The 15,037-nt window shown below is 32.8% G+C and overlaps 1 protein-coding gene across 1 annotated transcript; it reads left to right on the forward strand.

Annotated features, from left to right (window-relative positions):
• Positions 1-3,023: 3,023 nt before the first annotated feature.
• On the forward strand, positions 3,024-12,958 carry LOC125072118. Its single transcript, XM_047682630.1, has 6 exons — positions 3,024-3,186; positions 6,910-7,060; positions 7,449-7,560; positions 11,013-11,147; positions 11,899-12,112; positions 12,804-12,958. Exons 1-6 carry the CDS (start codon positions 3,024-3,026, stop codon positions 12,956-12,958), a joined length of 930 nt encoding a protein of 309 aa, XP_047538586.1.
• The last annotated feature ends 2,079 nt before the right edge of the window (positions 12,959-15,037 follow it).

The following is a 15,037-nucleotide window of genomic DNA, read 5'->3' on the forward strand; positions in this document are numbered from 1 at the left end:
AATTGCAACGATTTTTGCGGAATTCCTACTTTAGATTACCAAAAATATGAATACAGCAGCGTTGCAGAACTATCTATAGTTTGACTATCGATAACTGACCTCGAAAACTATTCAGAATATAATACTATCGATAGTTTTGGACTATCGATATTTTAGGTTAAAAGTAATCGATAGTCTATCGATACAACACTAGGACACAGTACATATATTTTCCTACTAGTAGTAGCAGTAGTATCGGTTTAATTCATGAAATATCATTTATTAATAATTATAATAATATTATTATTATTTCAGCTATAACCGTAGTAAGCTATTTTTATCAAGTTGTTATCTTATCCTATATATAAAATAATAATTTAAAGTGCAATTAAATTGAGAATTTTATTTAGTTTTTATATACCTTTATAACCATTGTTACTTCTGTAAGATGCTCTTAATAAAAAATAAACAAAAAACACTGTGTATTTCATATTTGTAATGACCTTAGAAAGCCCACCTTCAAATTCATTCGCGGCGTGACGTTTCAGAAATACTAATCTTGTGTCACTCAGAACATTTACTTAATTTATGTTATATACACAATTGGAACGAAGTTCCTTATCGCACGTTGTGACAGGGGGCTAGTCGGAAAAAATTGTCACGAAAAGTTGTAACAACACTTTTTGCTATAGTAAGCCTTGCGGCGTGCGCATGTTTCTCTGTCTGTCTCTCTCTCTCTCTCTCTTTCTCTCTCTCTCTCTCTTTCTCTCTCTCTCTCTCTTATAGAAAGCAAGCCAAATATTTTCATTTCTATTTCGTATTGAACAGTGTGGTCTCGCGACGATTATTTTTGTTGAGTGTATACAGGTTTTTTTTATTTATTATGTAGGTACACATAATAAATAATAAAAAATAATTATTATTATAAATAAAAAAAAATAAAATTTTATTACAATTCCTTCACTAATTAATCGAAAGGAACTTCGTTCCATCCGGGTGTCCCTTGACACCTCTCAACTTTCTTTTTATGTTATTATTATTATCATTATATTATTATATGACACTATAACAAAAATTCGTGACCTTGAATTTTATTTTGAACGACTATGATTCGCCTCTATCCCAGTTATCATACAACACTAACGCTTAGGAAAGAAGTAAGGAGTATTGTTATTATTTCTAGCTAATTCTTTAAGCTGATCCGGTAAAGATATTTTAATAAACATCGAACCTTTGTTGCTAAAGCATACTGATGTTAATGGTAGGAATTTTGCCCAACTTTTATCAAAGGTTTTGTCCGTCGTCAAAGTTATTACTGTCCCGGTGGAATTTTAAGAATTTCAACGAAATTGTTAAATGAAACCCGGCCTCGAGATTAAATTTAACGACCTTTAAAAAAAATTACATCCATGTATGTTACCACACAGCTGTTTTTGAAATCGTTTGGGACTTGCAGTTAAAGACTTCTGACCGTGTCTTTATATAGTAAGCTGTATAGTTTTCCATCGTAAACTAAAAAATACTTGAGTATTTTTGAGTCAAGGTATTCAAGGTCAAAGGTAACAATCGTCTACAACAATCAATTGGATTATAAATAACGTTAAAAGTTATCTTTTACCTTTTGTGTAAATTGCTGTGAAATATCTTTGGAAAAAGATTAAATTTGCCGCAGTCCGTTCGCTGCTTTGTGTAAAGTTCTAGCTTTCGTCTTTTTCAATGTGATAATGCAATCTGCAATCTAAATTAAAATCGGCATCGTGGTCTGGGGAGCTATTCTGTAAGGAAAAACTTAAAACTTACTGCAAAACACGATCGTTATGCGTCAGAAATTGTTTATACCAAACAGTGGCGTAGCTAGGTGGGTAAGGGCCCCGGTGCATAGAAAAAGAATCGGGCCCTCGCCCCCTCTTTAACGTATATTGGCATTCAAAATTATAGATAGTAATAAGAATAGGATACAGGATACAGTGAGTTGAACATATCATTAGTAAGTTAAATCCATACTTCATCTCTATTCAAAGCTCTTTTCATAGCTTAGGTTAGAGGGCCCCCAGAGCTCAGGGGCCCTGGTGCACTGCACCACCTGGCCCTACGATAGCTACGCCACTGATACCAAACAATTATTGAAAATCGTTTGTCTTAAATAAGCCTACAGAAAAGTCCGCGACAGCATTTGTGCCTTTTAAGGTAAACTATAGGTTATTTGCGAAGTCATTTCTTCCAATTATAAATAATTGTCAATCATTATTCAGATAAATATATCTAATATATTTTTTTTATGATATGGGTAGCCGGACGAGCAAATGGGCCACCTGATAGTAAGTGGTACAAGAGCGTTGTAAAAAAATATTAACCATTCCGTACATCACCAATGCACCTCTAACCTTGGGAACTAAGATGTTATATCCCTTGTGCCTGTAGTTACACTGGCTTACTCACTCTTCAAACCGGAACACAATAATACTGAGTACTACTGTTTGGCGTTAAAATATCTGATGAGTGGGTGGTACCTACCCAGACGGGCTTGCACAAAGCCCTACCACCAAGTAAAAGTATCTGTAAATAGTTGCCGAAATGAGGCAAAAACATTTTGTACGTAAAGCATGTTCCAGTGCTTCGCATCATAAGACTTTGTGCAATTATCTTTTACACTATAACATTTGAAGGTGCAACGAAAAATATCATTCGATATGTTTGTCTGGATAATTGACCGTTACAATATATTTTAAACTTGACTGTAAAAATTATTAAAATTTGCTGTGGAAAAATTTTGATCTATTTTTCACAATAAAATTACGACCCCAAATCAATTTGAATACTATTCATATTTATGATTTATGACATACATATATATGTAATTATAAACTTCATAAAATAAACATACTAACCGAATATTTTCTTGCGAAGCGCAATTCTATTTTTTTTATTATTTAGAATTTGCTACCGTGCGAAGACGCGACGGTTCTCTAGTTTGTTTTAAACGCCGAAAAATAACTTTATTGCAAAGAATTTTAAGTCAGTATTATATCTACTCCCGATCAACAATGGAGTTAACATGTAAACATACCGTTATTCAATTAAATTCAGATACAATACACTACCTGAGAAAATTGTATAATCTAGATAATCCAGAAAGATTAGAAGCGTCAATTGACATTTTAGTGAAATGGCTTCAGAAACAGGATCATTTTATTAAGAAAGATTTCTGTAAGTATTACACATATACATAGATTATAATTCTAAGTTTTATTTTTTATAAAATTAACTTTGAATCAATCCTAAAGGATTTTATAAATAATCTGTTACGTTATTATATCGATGATATAGAAGAGACACGCTGAGTGCAGATTTTGTAATTGTTTAGGAGAGTTGTTGTTTCAAAATCTGAAAATTTCATTTTTACCTATGAAACTTAACGCTTCTTATAGTGAATTTGTAAGCAATGCCTATATTAGTTAACGAACTGGTTTAACGTTCACAAAGAAGACTATTTGTATGAATTAATTTAAAAAATGGTTTACTAAAAACTTCATACTAATTCTTATATACCATAATGTTCACTTATCATTTATGAACGATCTATTAAAGCACATAGGCTTTATGTACTGTTTTATGATTAAGCGGTAAATAAAACTTATGCCACTAATTAACTTATTTGTCCAGCTTTCTTGACAATCATCACTTGATACGTTGTAGAACCCAAAGTTGTTGAAAAATTAAAAATAATAAAAACACTTTGATCTATTGTGAGTGGCGAGTACTGTCGAATCACACAAGTAAAATGACTTATGTGCCATTATCATGATTTATTATTTTTGAAATGGTTAATAATTTCATTTGAGTCCGGCTCCATAGTAGTTACGACAAATCTGCACTTTTAAATCAAATAGAAGGGCGAATACATGATCATTTAAATTGAATTTGAATTTAGAACGTCTCTTTTTTAGTTCAAATATATTAGGTGTTATATCATCACGTAAGGCTTAGGAAAATGAAAAAAGGACATAAGGTATATAAAACTGTCCGGTCATATTTATTTGTTATGATAGGTGGTCAAGTAGATCTTCGTTACGCTTGTCCATTATCAAGGCTACGTGTTGAATGCTCGGGAAAAACATCTCTGAGTTTCCTTATGCTTAATCAATATTTAGTAATTATTTTCGTATTCCGCGGCGAAAATTACATATGTCGGATGATATTAAATCACATTTAAGTAGCACGGTGATTTAATCTCCAAAACTTTTTCTTAGACGTAGTTCCTACCTAGGACATTTATGAGCTGTTACTGTCCTTCACCAGCTGTAGAATGGACTACAAAAAATATTCAGTTGGTGGAAGGTTCTTTGAAAGTCCGTCTGTCATCATATATTCCTTTTTTTCTTTTAAAAAAAAAAGAATACAAGCAATTCCCCATTTAAATAAAGAATTACTAATATTCCTATTTATCCCTCCTTTTAAGCTTATCACTTGTGTCAGGACTGGGTACGACAATAGCCCAAGGGGTCAGGATCGATCCTGCGATTTTTTACATCGCTAGGCGGCCCGTAAACCATTGCGCTATTGACGCTTATTCTATTTTCTACCGCTAAATATCAGTTAGTCTTACTTAATCTTAGTATTGTTGTGTTCCGGCTTAAAGGGTGAGTGAGTCAACATAACTGCAGGCGTAAGGGACATAACATCTTAGTTCCCAAGATTGGTAGCCCATTAGTAATATGAAAAATGATTAATATTTCGAACAGTACCAATGGTGGCCCATCTGCCAGTCTACCTACCTATGACGCAAAAACAAGTAAAAGCTCCCACTAACACTTTTTCGGAAAAATTTAATATATAGAACCTATTTACTGTGTCCAATTTTTTTAAGAACGAATGGATGAAGGAAAAACGAATGGAAATATTTTTTCGTACAAATGGGATATATATAAAGAGGATTATTATATGTATATTATGTATCGGTAGCAATTTTTTTTAAAATAAAGTAAGCCATTTGGACTTGGCATGTGACAAGAAAACAATTTGTTTTCTATTAACTCTATCGCCTTTATCTTTAAACGTTGTTTACGAATAGATGTACATAAGTGTGTCATCTTCTTACGAATGTAAAATCTATGATGTCAGAAAGAAAGAGTTAAGTGTTTAACAACATAGATTCACACAATTTTATAAGTATTTATAATTAACGTGAGAGTATTTTTTTAAGTTATGTTAATATGCGATTGATGCGAGATTGTAATCCAACACTTGGATTACAATCTCGCATCAATTCCGTATAAAAAAAGCCTATATTTTTTTATATTACTGTGGTATTTCTTGTATTATAAACATTTTTAACTTTTTATGAGCCTACCTGGTATTTACATGATGGAATCTACAGCCTTAGAGGTTAACTGTGAGAAAACAACAGCCTATGAACTTCACACTATTGTAATAAGGCTTGGAACTTATTCCATTGCGATACAAGAATGCGGATTGATTGAAAGATTTGATGCATATTTTCATCCGACACATTGACTTTTTAAGAAATTTTCCTGTACTGTCGAGGACGAAACGACTAATAATTACATACTGTGTGTGACTCCCTCGACACCTCGCTTTTGTTCAAAATATTTTTTAGGACATTCGTACCTTTTTCCTCTGTCTAAAATTAATTCTTTGTTAAATTGTAACAATTTAGTAAATTGTAATCAAGAATCCTCTTTAACTTTCTGCACGTCTACGGCTGGAGCTCTTCAAAATGAGACTATAAACGAATTTTTATGTGCAGCTATCGTCCCATAGGTCGTCGTCGTCAAGGGACAAAAATCGGCTTACGCTATTAATATATAAGATATGAAGCTTATACATGTAGTGGTGCCCGGGCTTTAATCCACGTTCTTCCGTTATGATTCTAGTTTAACTATTGTTTATGTCGTGTCGTCGTCAGATTAATTAATAAGGTAATAAAAAATACATTAGAATTAAATTAAATTATCATATAAAAATATTTACAAAATTTCACACAGTCCCTTTGTCTATTTTTTTGCAATTAAAAATGTATAATTAAAGTAGATATATTTTTTTAACACAACGTTGCTGCGTTGAATGAATGAAAATAAATAAAGACTAAACCGATTACTGTGATATTTTAATGTGATTTTTTTTTTAAATTTACTATTTAGGAGCCTACTGTATCCCATACCACGACCTTGAAAGGGAATCATAAAAAAAATAAACTTGGTATTGAGGATTATGAGACTATGCGCAATAGAGCTTATCATAGACAAGAAAATAATCTTACAATGATAAGGTAACCATTCGCATATGACATGAGGATAAGCAGATGCGACGATCGCGTTGTTGATATGGCATAGAAGTCCCTCTCATACTTTTTCCGTACCTGATTCGTTTATAGAACGGACATGGTACGTAACGATGTAATGGTATGACTCCTGTAGTCAATATTGCCTATCAACTTCAGACATTTCACAATCGTGTTTCACGGTGAGTTTCGAGTTGGTTCTCAAAGAATAGCTCTGTAGGATTGATACTGATTCTTCCTGGATTCAAATCCAGGTATATCCAAAAATATTAGTATTAGCTCGGAGTTTGGAAGTTTGATGTTAAAGCCATTGTTCCTGCGTCTGAACACTTACTAGTCGTCATCACGTCAAATTTGTCGTCCCATCGGATTGTAAGAGCAAGGGAATAGAGAGTTTACTTGAATTTTCGCATGTACTTGTGCCTTATAATATGACCTGCGTAGTTAGCCGATCTCTCTTGCGATTTACTGCCAACCGAAACCTGTCAGGATGGCATCGTTATGTTTAGGATATTGGGCAAAGGTAAAAATTTCGAAGGTTTAAATAAAAAGGCGGTCGAAAATGATTTTGTAAAACATTTACTCCATATCTACTGTGTTAAAAATGTTTTTTTTTTTTACTATTACAGCTAAAGAATATCTGGAAAGGGCGATTATTTTTAGCAAAGGTTCCGTAGAGAGGGCAAAGTTGAAATTGGACAAAACTTCGACGTTTAAAACGTTACTTCCTCGATATTTTCAGGCGTTCGATGTGAAAAAGGCCACTATTCTACAAAACATGTAAGTTAAAAAAAATATCGATATTATTCAGCACTACTGTACCAAATTGTATGTAATTGTAGGTTTTGAATGACTATTGATTTACAAATGGGTTACCTATATGAAAATGTCACTGCCACCCATACACATAGGCGCTGTAAGACATATTTAACATTCCTTACCAAGCTTGGAAACTAAAATATTATGTACCTTGGGCCTGATGTTATACTGGCACACTCATCCGTCAGGTAGAATATGCGATGAGAAGTATCTAGCCAGACATGCGAAGTTATTTGTGATTATGTGTATTCTAATTCATAAAACCCCTAAAACTCTACAAATATATCTTATCGTCTCCTTAAGATTTGGTTAGTAAATAATAATGAATGTGTTCTCTATAAATTTACAGACTTTGTGGAATAGTACCAAAACTGACGAAGGACCACAACCGAATCGTGGTTACAAAAAATGTGGGTGATAATTTCTCGCGTATTATCGACTTTTATAAATACACTATTATGGTGAGTTTTTATTAAATATTATTAATCATGAATATTTTTTTTTTTATGTGTTAGCATAGTGTTTTTATCTAACGACTTTGATAAGGTCAAGCAAAAAAGGGTCCAAAGTGTCCAAAGTCCAAAGTATTCGTCTATTTTATTATTATAAAAACTGGAAGTCATATTGAAGATTTTTATAGAGACACAGATATCTATAGAAGATCAGACACTTAAACTGAAATTTAATTGACAGATTACCAGAGACTTATAAAAGATTCCTCTGGTCATTAAATTCATTAACGCTGTCTGTACCCGACTTAGACATGGTCAAAATAATTTACCAGTTTAAGTTAAAATAAGATTATAAGATTATTATTTTTGCTGGTGGTAGTGGTGGAAATGTTAATAATGGAACGATGGAATTTACATTTAACTTTGACACTAAAAAGTCCTAAGAAAAAAACAAAATAAAAGAAAAACATATTAGCAATAACAAGGCACCAGGTGAATCACATGAAACTCCTAAAAGCAAGTTGAAGACTGATACCTAATATTCTGTAGGTATTGCTCCCGATAATTTTGTTATTTGCAAAGGCAAAAAAGTTAACGAACTTTGTTAAGGCTATCTGAATACAACTCAGAAAAGTATTTTGTTCCAATACAGATAATAAATGTCGTGATCGGTATATTGTTTTACTAGACCGTCACAACTACTATGGCAAAGATCTTCGAAAATAGAAAAAATATGGACTGTATTCAGATAACTTCAGAGACGTAAAATCAATATATCCGAGTGCTGATTTTCTCATTCAAAATATAATTTATGCAAGTAAGCTTTAGCAGGCACTTTAAAACCGTCCTTTTACAGTATTATATTAAATGCAAACCAGTGATAACTTTGTTTGCTTGCTTGCTGAGAAGAGCTCGCAAAATGCAAGAGCTTACTTTTCATTTATTCCTTCCGTTATATCAATAACAAGTTAGGTCAATGAATTACAATTGTATTTTTGATGAGTAACAATGATATTTCAAATGATACAAAGATTTAAAATAAGAGTCCTTTAAAAACCAGACACGAGTGTGACACATATACCATCTCAAGTTTATCTATTATATATATATATATATATTATATATTTTGGATTTGGATTTGAACAACTAGCTCACTCGATCCTAAGAATGCTGAACAAAACTGATGTTTTTGAATAAAACTTTTTTTTATCTGTATGTAGTCGTGCTGTTGACCCTTCTGGTCTTTACAGCGTTACCGGGCGATTAAAACAAAAAGATGCTACTTACAAATATATAAAGCAATTAGCGAATCTTGCCATCGAGATGTAGAAATGTCTACAATTTGACATAACGCCATCTAGTAGTCATAAGTTACGTGTACAATATTAATAGGAAGAACATTAATCTCTTTCTAACTTTACTTGGTGGTAGGGCCTTGTGCAAGCCCGCCTGGGTAGGTACCACCCACTCATCAGATATTCTACCGCCAAACAGCAATACTCAGTATTGTTGTGTTCCGGTTTGAAGGGTGAGTGAGCCAGTGTAACTACAGGCACAAGGGACATAACATCTTAGTTCCCAAGATTGGTGGCGCATTGGTGATGTAAGGAATGGTTATTATTACTTACAGCGCCATTGTATATGGGCGTTGGTGACCACTTAACATCAGGGAGCCCATTTGCTCGTCCACCTACCGATACCATAAAAAAGTCAAAGTAAAAATTAAAGGATACCATTGAGAGCTGATTTAAAGACTCCATGAAACATGCTTGTGTCCTAGACGATGGAGTGAACTATATTTAGCGTGTTTGTATGTGATTAAACCGTAGATGAGATTGATCGAAATGTACATTTATTGAAAATTAAAAGTGTAATACACGGGGCGCATATCTCGTAGAACCGATAGATTGCAGAATGAAAATGTATATGAGTGTTTCTAAATCGAAATACATAGCGTTCATTGAGACCCACCTCCAAAAGGTTAAAATACACCAATAGGAAGGCAAGATCCCCGCATCACTCTTGTTAAACACAATCTATTCATGAAGGTCATATGTAATAATCTCAAGGCAGACAACATATGGTAGTGGGCGTTTGTAGGTTTAGAAGAACTAACCGATTAGAAATTAAAAAGTTGTCATTTTTTTTTAAATTAACTTTAATTTCTATAAAGTATTATACTTTCTCTAGAAAGATTTGTGTATTATTTTATTTTCTCTTTTTATTCTTTATTTTATAGTACGTGATGTAGGCTAATAGGTATTTTTTCTACTGTAATAATTAATAATACCGTCTATTGATAGTAAGGCGTATGCTGAAATTCAACTTGATCTGAGGCTGTTTTTTTCACTAAATTGCTAAGATTCAATAATTTATCGTTCTTATTATTTGTACTTATTTTTTGTTTATTGTAATTATTTTTAATTATCATTATATAAGACTTAATAAATGAGGAGGAGGAGAGCCGAGATGCCCCAGTGGTTAGAACGCGTGCATCTTAACCGATGATTTCGGCTTCAAATCCAAGCACCACTGAATTTTCATGTGCTTAATTTGTGTTAATAATTCATCTCGTTCTCGGCGGTGAAGGAAAACATCGTGAGGTAACCTACATGTGTCTAATTTCAACGAAATTCTGCCACATGTGTATTCCGACAACCCGCGTTGGAGCAGCGTGGTGAAATTTGCTCCAAACCTTCTCCTCAAAGGGAGAGGAAGCCTTAGCCCAGCAGTGGAAAATTTACAGGCTGTTAATGTAGGTATTACTTGACCCTTGAAGCTGTCACATGTGTATATGTTGTGATAAAACATTTACATCAATCGTTCTAATTGTATTCTTAATAATTTATTATTATTTGTATAGATTCAATATACTATACATATTATTCTTAATTTCTATAAGACTTATTACTTTATGTAAATTTTGGGTCACAATCTCCCACAATGATTCAAAGGACATGAGAAAATCTCGCAGCATCTTCAAAGAACATAAACGCTATTTCAAGAAATTCCAACGTAAATCTTTTGTTTTATTATTAATGTACATTACCGATTTTTTACTTAAAAATACTTTTTTGCATGTTATATATGACCAGATATAAATAAATAAATAAATAAATGTATATTGGACAACATAACATACATTACACTGAGCCCAATGTAAGTAGCTAAAGCACTTGTGTTATGGAAAATCAGAAGTAACGACGGCACCATATACACCCAGACCCAAGACAGCATAGAAAACTAATGAACTTTTTCTACATCGACTCGGTCGTAAATGGAGACGGAACCTCGGAGCGGCGTACCCATGAAAACTGGTGTACACGGAGGTCGTCAGGATATTAGCACTGAAAATGTTTTAATTCTGGAACACAACAACAATAACCGATACTTGAAGACAACCTATTCAGATGGACTTGCACAATAATTTTATAGTATATTGTACAATCTTGTCTTTTCAGATTTGCGAATATGTTAATGCCTGTGAATATTGTGATAGTTTTATCGTTGTATTTGATGCCAGAGGAAGCAATATCATGGACTATATAAAATTCTTTAGCCCTGTTGATATGCAGCAATGCATTTCAATACTGATCGTAAGTATTTAAACGTGTACTACTGATACCGGCATCATTAATACGCGGTCTTTATGTCACATATTTTGCATTAATTTTATTTTTGAAGCAATAAGATCCTATTGTTAGTCATATAATCCATTATAATCTTTGGTGTTAAAGTCGAGTGAATTAAAAATTCGTCCTACTAATATTCAGTATATCATAGTACTGAATATTAGTAGGACTGTAGATATGTCCTACGCCATCGTTCGTTTGGAAGCCATCGTTCGTCCGCCATCGGCACCTGATTAATTCTGTCACCTTATTCAGTCGGTCATACAATCTGGAGGCTGCACTAGGTTGAGTCCGATCAGATGTTTAATATTTGTCTGTTGTCCTTTGTATTGTGGACGTCGTCTATTCCACAATTGGCCACCTCGTTAATAGGTTGTGGATTGATTGCCATCCCAAAATATTTCTTTGATCTTTCTATTGTTGCGACAAATATTCTAAGTTCTCATCAGATTTAATGGATTCAAGGTTAGAAATAGCTTTAGAGCAATGTTTTCGCGAAAATTTAAAAAGATTTCGTTCGAGTTTAGTAAAATTGGAAAAATTCTTTTGAGGAAAGTCTATCCTTCATTCTCGTGACATTAATGGATCTTTATACCAACGGCTATTGGTGAATATTTTGTAACAGTTAATAATATTAATTAAATTAAAACGGTTAATTCGTAATTTTTTAAACATATTCCATCTAAGCCGAGCACTTATGCCCGCGTTTTTTCAGGAGGGATACAAAATGAGAGTTAAAGGATTTCACTTCCTCACTCCATCGAAATCAATAGATACTTTAATTAGTATTTTTAAGAGAGCCCTGAGTCCGAAGTTACGTCAGCGTATACAAATACACCGAGATTTGGAGTCATTGCACAAATATGTACCGAAAGAAATTATGCCCTCTGATTTGGGAGGCCAAGAAAAATCGATAAAAGAATTACACGGTAAGTCTCGAAAGAAAGCACTTTTATTGATATAATATTATACAATACTAGAAAACCAACAGCCAGTGACTTCTCTAAGTATGTACACTTAATATCAGTTGAGTTCAAAAAGTTTATGCATTACAACGCCTTGTGACAAGTTAAAATAAAGTGGATAACATAAAAATCTATGAACAAGAACATAATTATTATATACTTCGCGTTCCTGGTAATTGGTGTCAAATGTCTATTACCAAGAGATATGCCATTTTATATAACATCCATGTTATATCATGCAGTTCAATATTTTAGTGTCACTACTACCAAAAGTGTATGCAAAATTTTAGATCAATTTCTGAAACTAGATGAAACACCCAAAGTAGCAGATAGAGTTAGTAGGCGTGAATATTTTTTTATTGACGGGCTATGGAATTAATGACAGAAGGAAATTAAAAATACAACATTTTACATCTAATATTTGGTTTAAAAAAATTCCGAATAGCCTAACGATTGATTTGAATTTTTGTATAGACAGGCATTTCGTCGTGCTGACAGCGAATACGATTCCCGAAATTAAATTTTCAAGGTCAAAAATAGAAAATCAAAATTGTTTATGTTTTTTATATTTATTGTGAAACATCAATTTTGGAAGTCAAAATGTTTCCGACTTAAGTGCTAATTAAGTTAATAATATAATTATATTCTTTTATAGACGATTTAATGAATATAATGACTTCGGATGAATTCACGGCGTTTTTGAATGACATGAGGTTAGCGGCTACCGACGAGACCTGCAGGAGTGATGATAAATTCAATGACCAGTACATGGGGATGCCAGGGTCTTTCCGAAAGTTAAATATTGATTAATTTAACTTTTTTTTCACACTAAAAACTCAAACGATATTAAAAGATGCACTTAAGAAATTTGGTAGGTTAACATTGCTAAATTGTAACTTGCTTTCGCACGGGTAAACTTAGTTCCAAGTTAAAAATTAAATATTGTAGGTATAAATAACCTTCTAATTTCAATGGTTGAATTTAATGTTTAAATATAAAAAAAGTATAAGTAAAAAAATCACATTTTTCAATATTTTTTGTTGGGGTTGATATTAGGTCTCTTTTTTTATTGTAAATGCCATTTGTTTTATCTCTGTAACGATAAAAAACAAATCTGATTAAACCTTTGTAAATGAATTTTTATTTATGTAATTATTATTTATAAATAATTTATAATTACAATAAAATCTAGTATATAATCAATGTTTTATTTAAATGTTTCATTTTATAACTTAGGTTTTAATTAACAATAGCATTTTTTTAGCAGCCTGTAAATTTTCCCATTGCTGGGCTAAAGGCCTCCTCACCATTTGAGGATAAGGTTTGGAGCATATTCCACCACGCTGCTCCAATGCGGATTGGCGGAATACACATGGCAGATTTCGTTGAAATTAAACACAGGTTGCATGTGTCTAATTTCAACGAAATCCTCACGATGTTTTCCTTCACCGCCGAGCACGAGATGAATTATAAACATAAACTAAGCACATGAAAATTCAGTGGTGCCTGCCTGGGTTTGAACCCGAAATCATCGGTTAAGATGCACGCGTTCTAACCACTGGGCCATCTCGGCTCTCATAATTAACATTATTAAGAAATATTTGTCAACAGACCAAATTGTTACGTTTCCATAACAATCATTCTCATAATATCATAATCATTCATTACCAGTTCTCTTGTCTTTATAAATCCTGTAAAGATTATTAACGCTCGAACAGTACTTCCAAAAATCGTTACGTGACAGTTACAGCCCATTAGTATCTTACGACTGGACAATGAGCTTCATATAATGTCAAGCAGAAGGTTTGGACATAATTCCACCAAACACTCTTCACTTCGAATATACACATGAATGAATGAATGATGGCAGAATTTCAGCTATAACATGATGATTTAATTACAATCTTTTCCTTCACCAACCAAAACGAATTACATTATATAATTTTATAAATAAAATATCTTATGTCAATGGCACCAGCGATCTACACATATTTAGGACATCTTAGTTCCCAAGGTGCGTTGGTGATATGAGTAATGATTAATATTCCTTGTAGAACTATGTATTGGCAATAACGCACTTATTATCAGGTAGCCTATTTACCAGTCTGCCTGCACAGTGCGCCTATAACATAAAAAAACAAAAGACTTCGACGCTGTTACTTGTGAATATAGCGCGAGGAAACCAGCAGGTGACGCATAAAATGATCTGATCATGTGTAACCTTGAATTGAAGCAGAGTATTGGCTTGGTGTAACGAGTTGAAAACATGTTTCGCGAAAAAAAAAGAAAGCCTTAATCCAGTGCCGAGACATTAAGAGGCTGCTACTTACTAGCTATATAAAAATTTGCTTTATAAAATAAAATAATAATAAAATTGCTACATAAAATTTTTGGGTTTTTGCGTCAAATAATTCTTACTAGCAGTTCGGAACTTGGATGATGGATGTGTTTGCACTCCCTTCCCTCAGAATTCTCGAAATGCCGCTTTAAATATTTTTGGTGGTGTCGGAATTGTCTATTGTGAAAGTGAAAGATTAGTTACTGAAATCCGTAAAAAGGACAAAATCATATTTAAAAAAATATATAGTTTGGACATCCAGTTGGAACGAAGTTGCTTTCGCTATATACATATATATTATGTTTTAAATAACAGACAACAAAATAACCATATAATTTTTTTTATTACAAATCAAATGTGAACAAAAAATAAGTGTAAATAATATTATATTAAGAAATCGTATACATATAGAAAGAGATAGAGAGAAAGAGAAAGAGGGAGGGGCATAAATTTCTCCTTACGTGATGATTTCTCTCAGTTCACTTCAATGTCAACCGCGTAAAAGAACTTAGTTCCAAAAACACAAAACCTATTTATTTATTGAATAACTC

Source organism: Vanessa atalanta, chromosome 20 (assembly GCF_905147765.1).
Source record: "Vanessa atalanta chromosome 20, ilVanAtal1.2, whole genome shotgun sequence".
NCBI lineage: Eukaryota > Metazoa > Arthropoda > Insecta > Lepidoptera > Nymphalidae > Vanessa > Vanessa atalanta.

What these genes read in the sequence shown, in the direction of transcription:
- LOC125072118 (XM_047682630.1), top strand. Translation starts at nt 3,024, where the DNA reads ATGGAGTTAACATGTAAACATACCGTTATTCAATTAAATTCAGATACA. An exon ending in AATGCATTTCAATACTGATC is followed by an intron (nt 11,148 to 11,898) that starts GTAAGTATTTAA and finishes GCGTTTTTTCAG; the next exon opens with GAGGGATACAAAATGAGAGT. An exon ending in ATCGATAAAAGAATTACACG is followed by an intron (nt 12,113 to 12,803) that starts GTAAGTCTCGAA and finishes ATTCTTTTATAG; the next exon opens with ACGATTTAATGAATATAATG.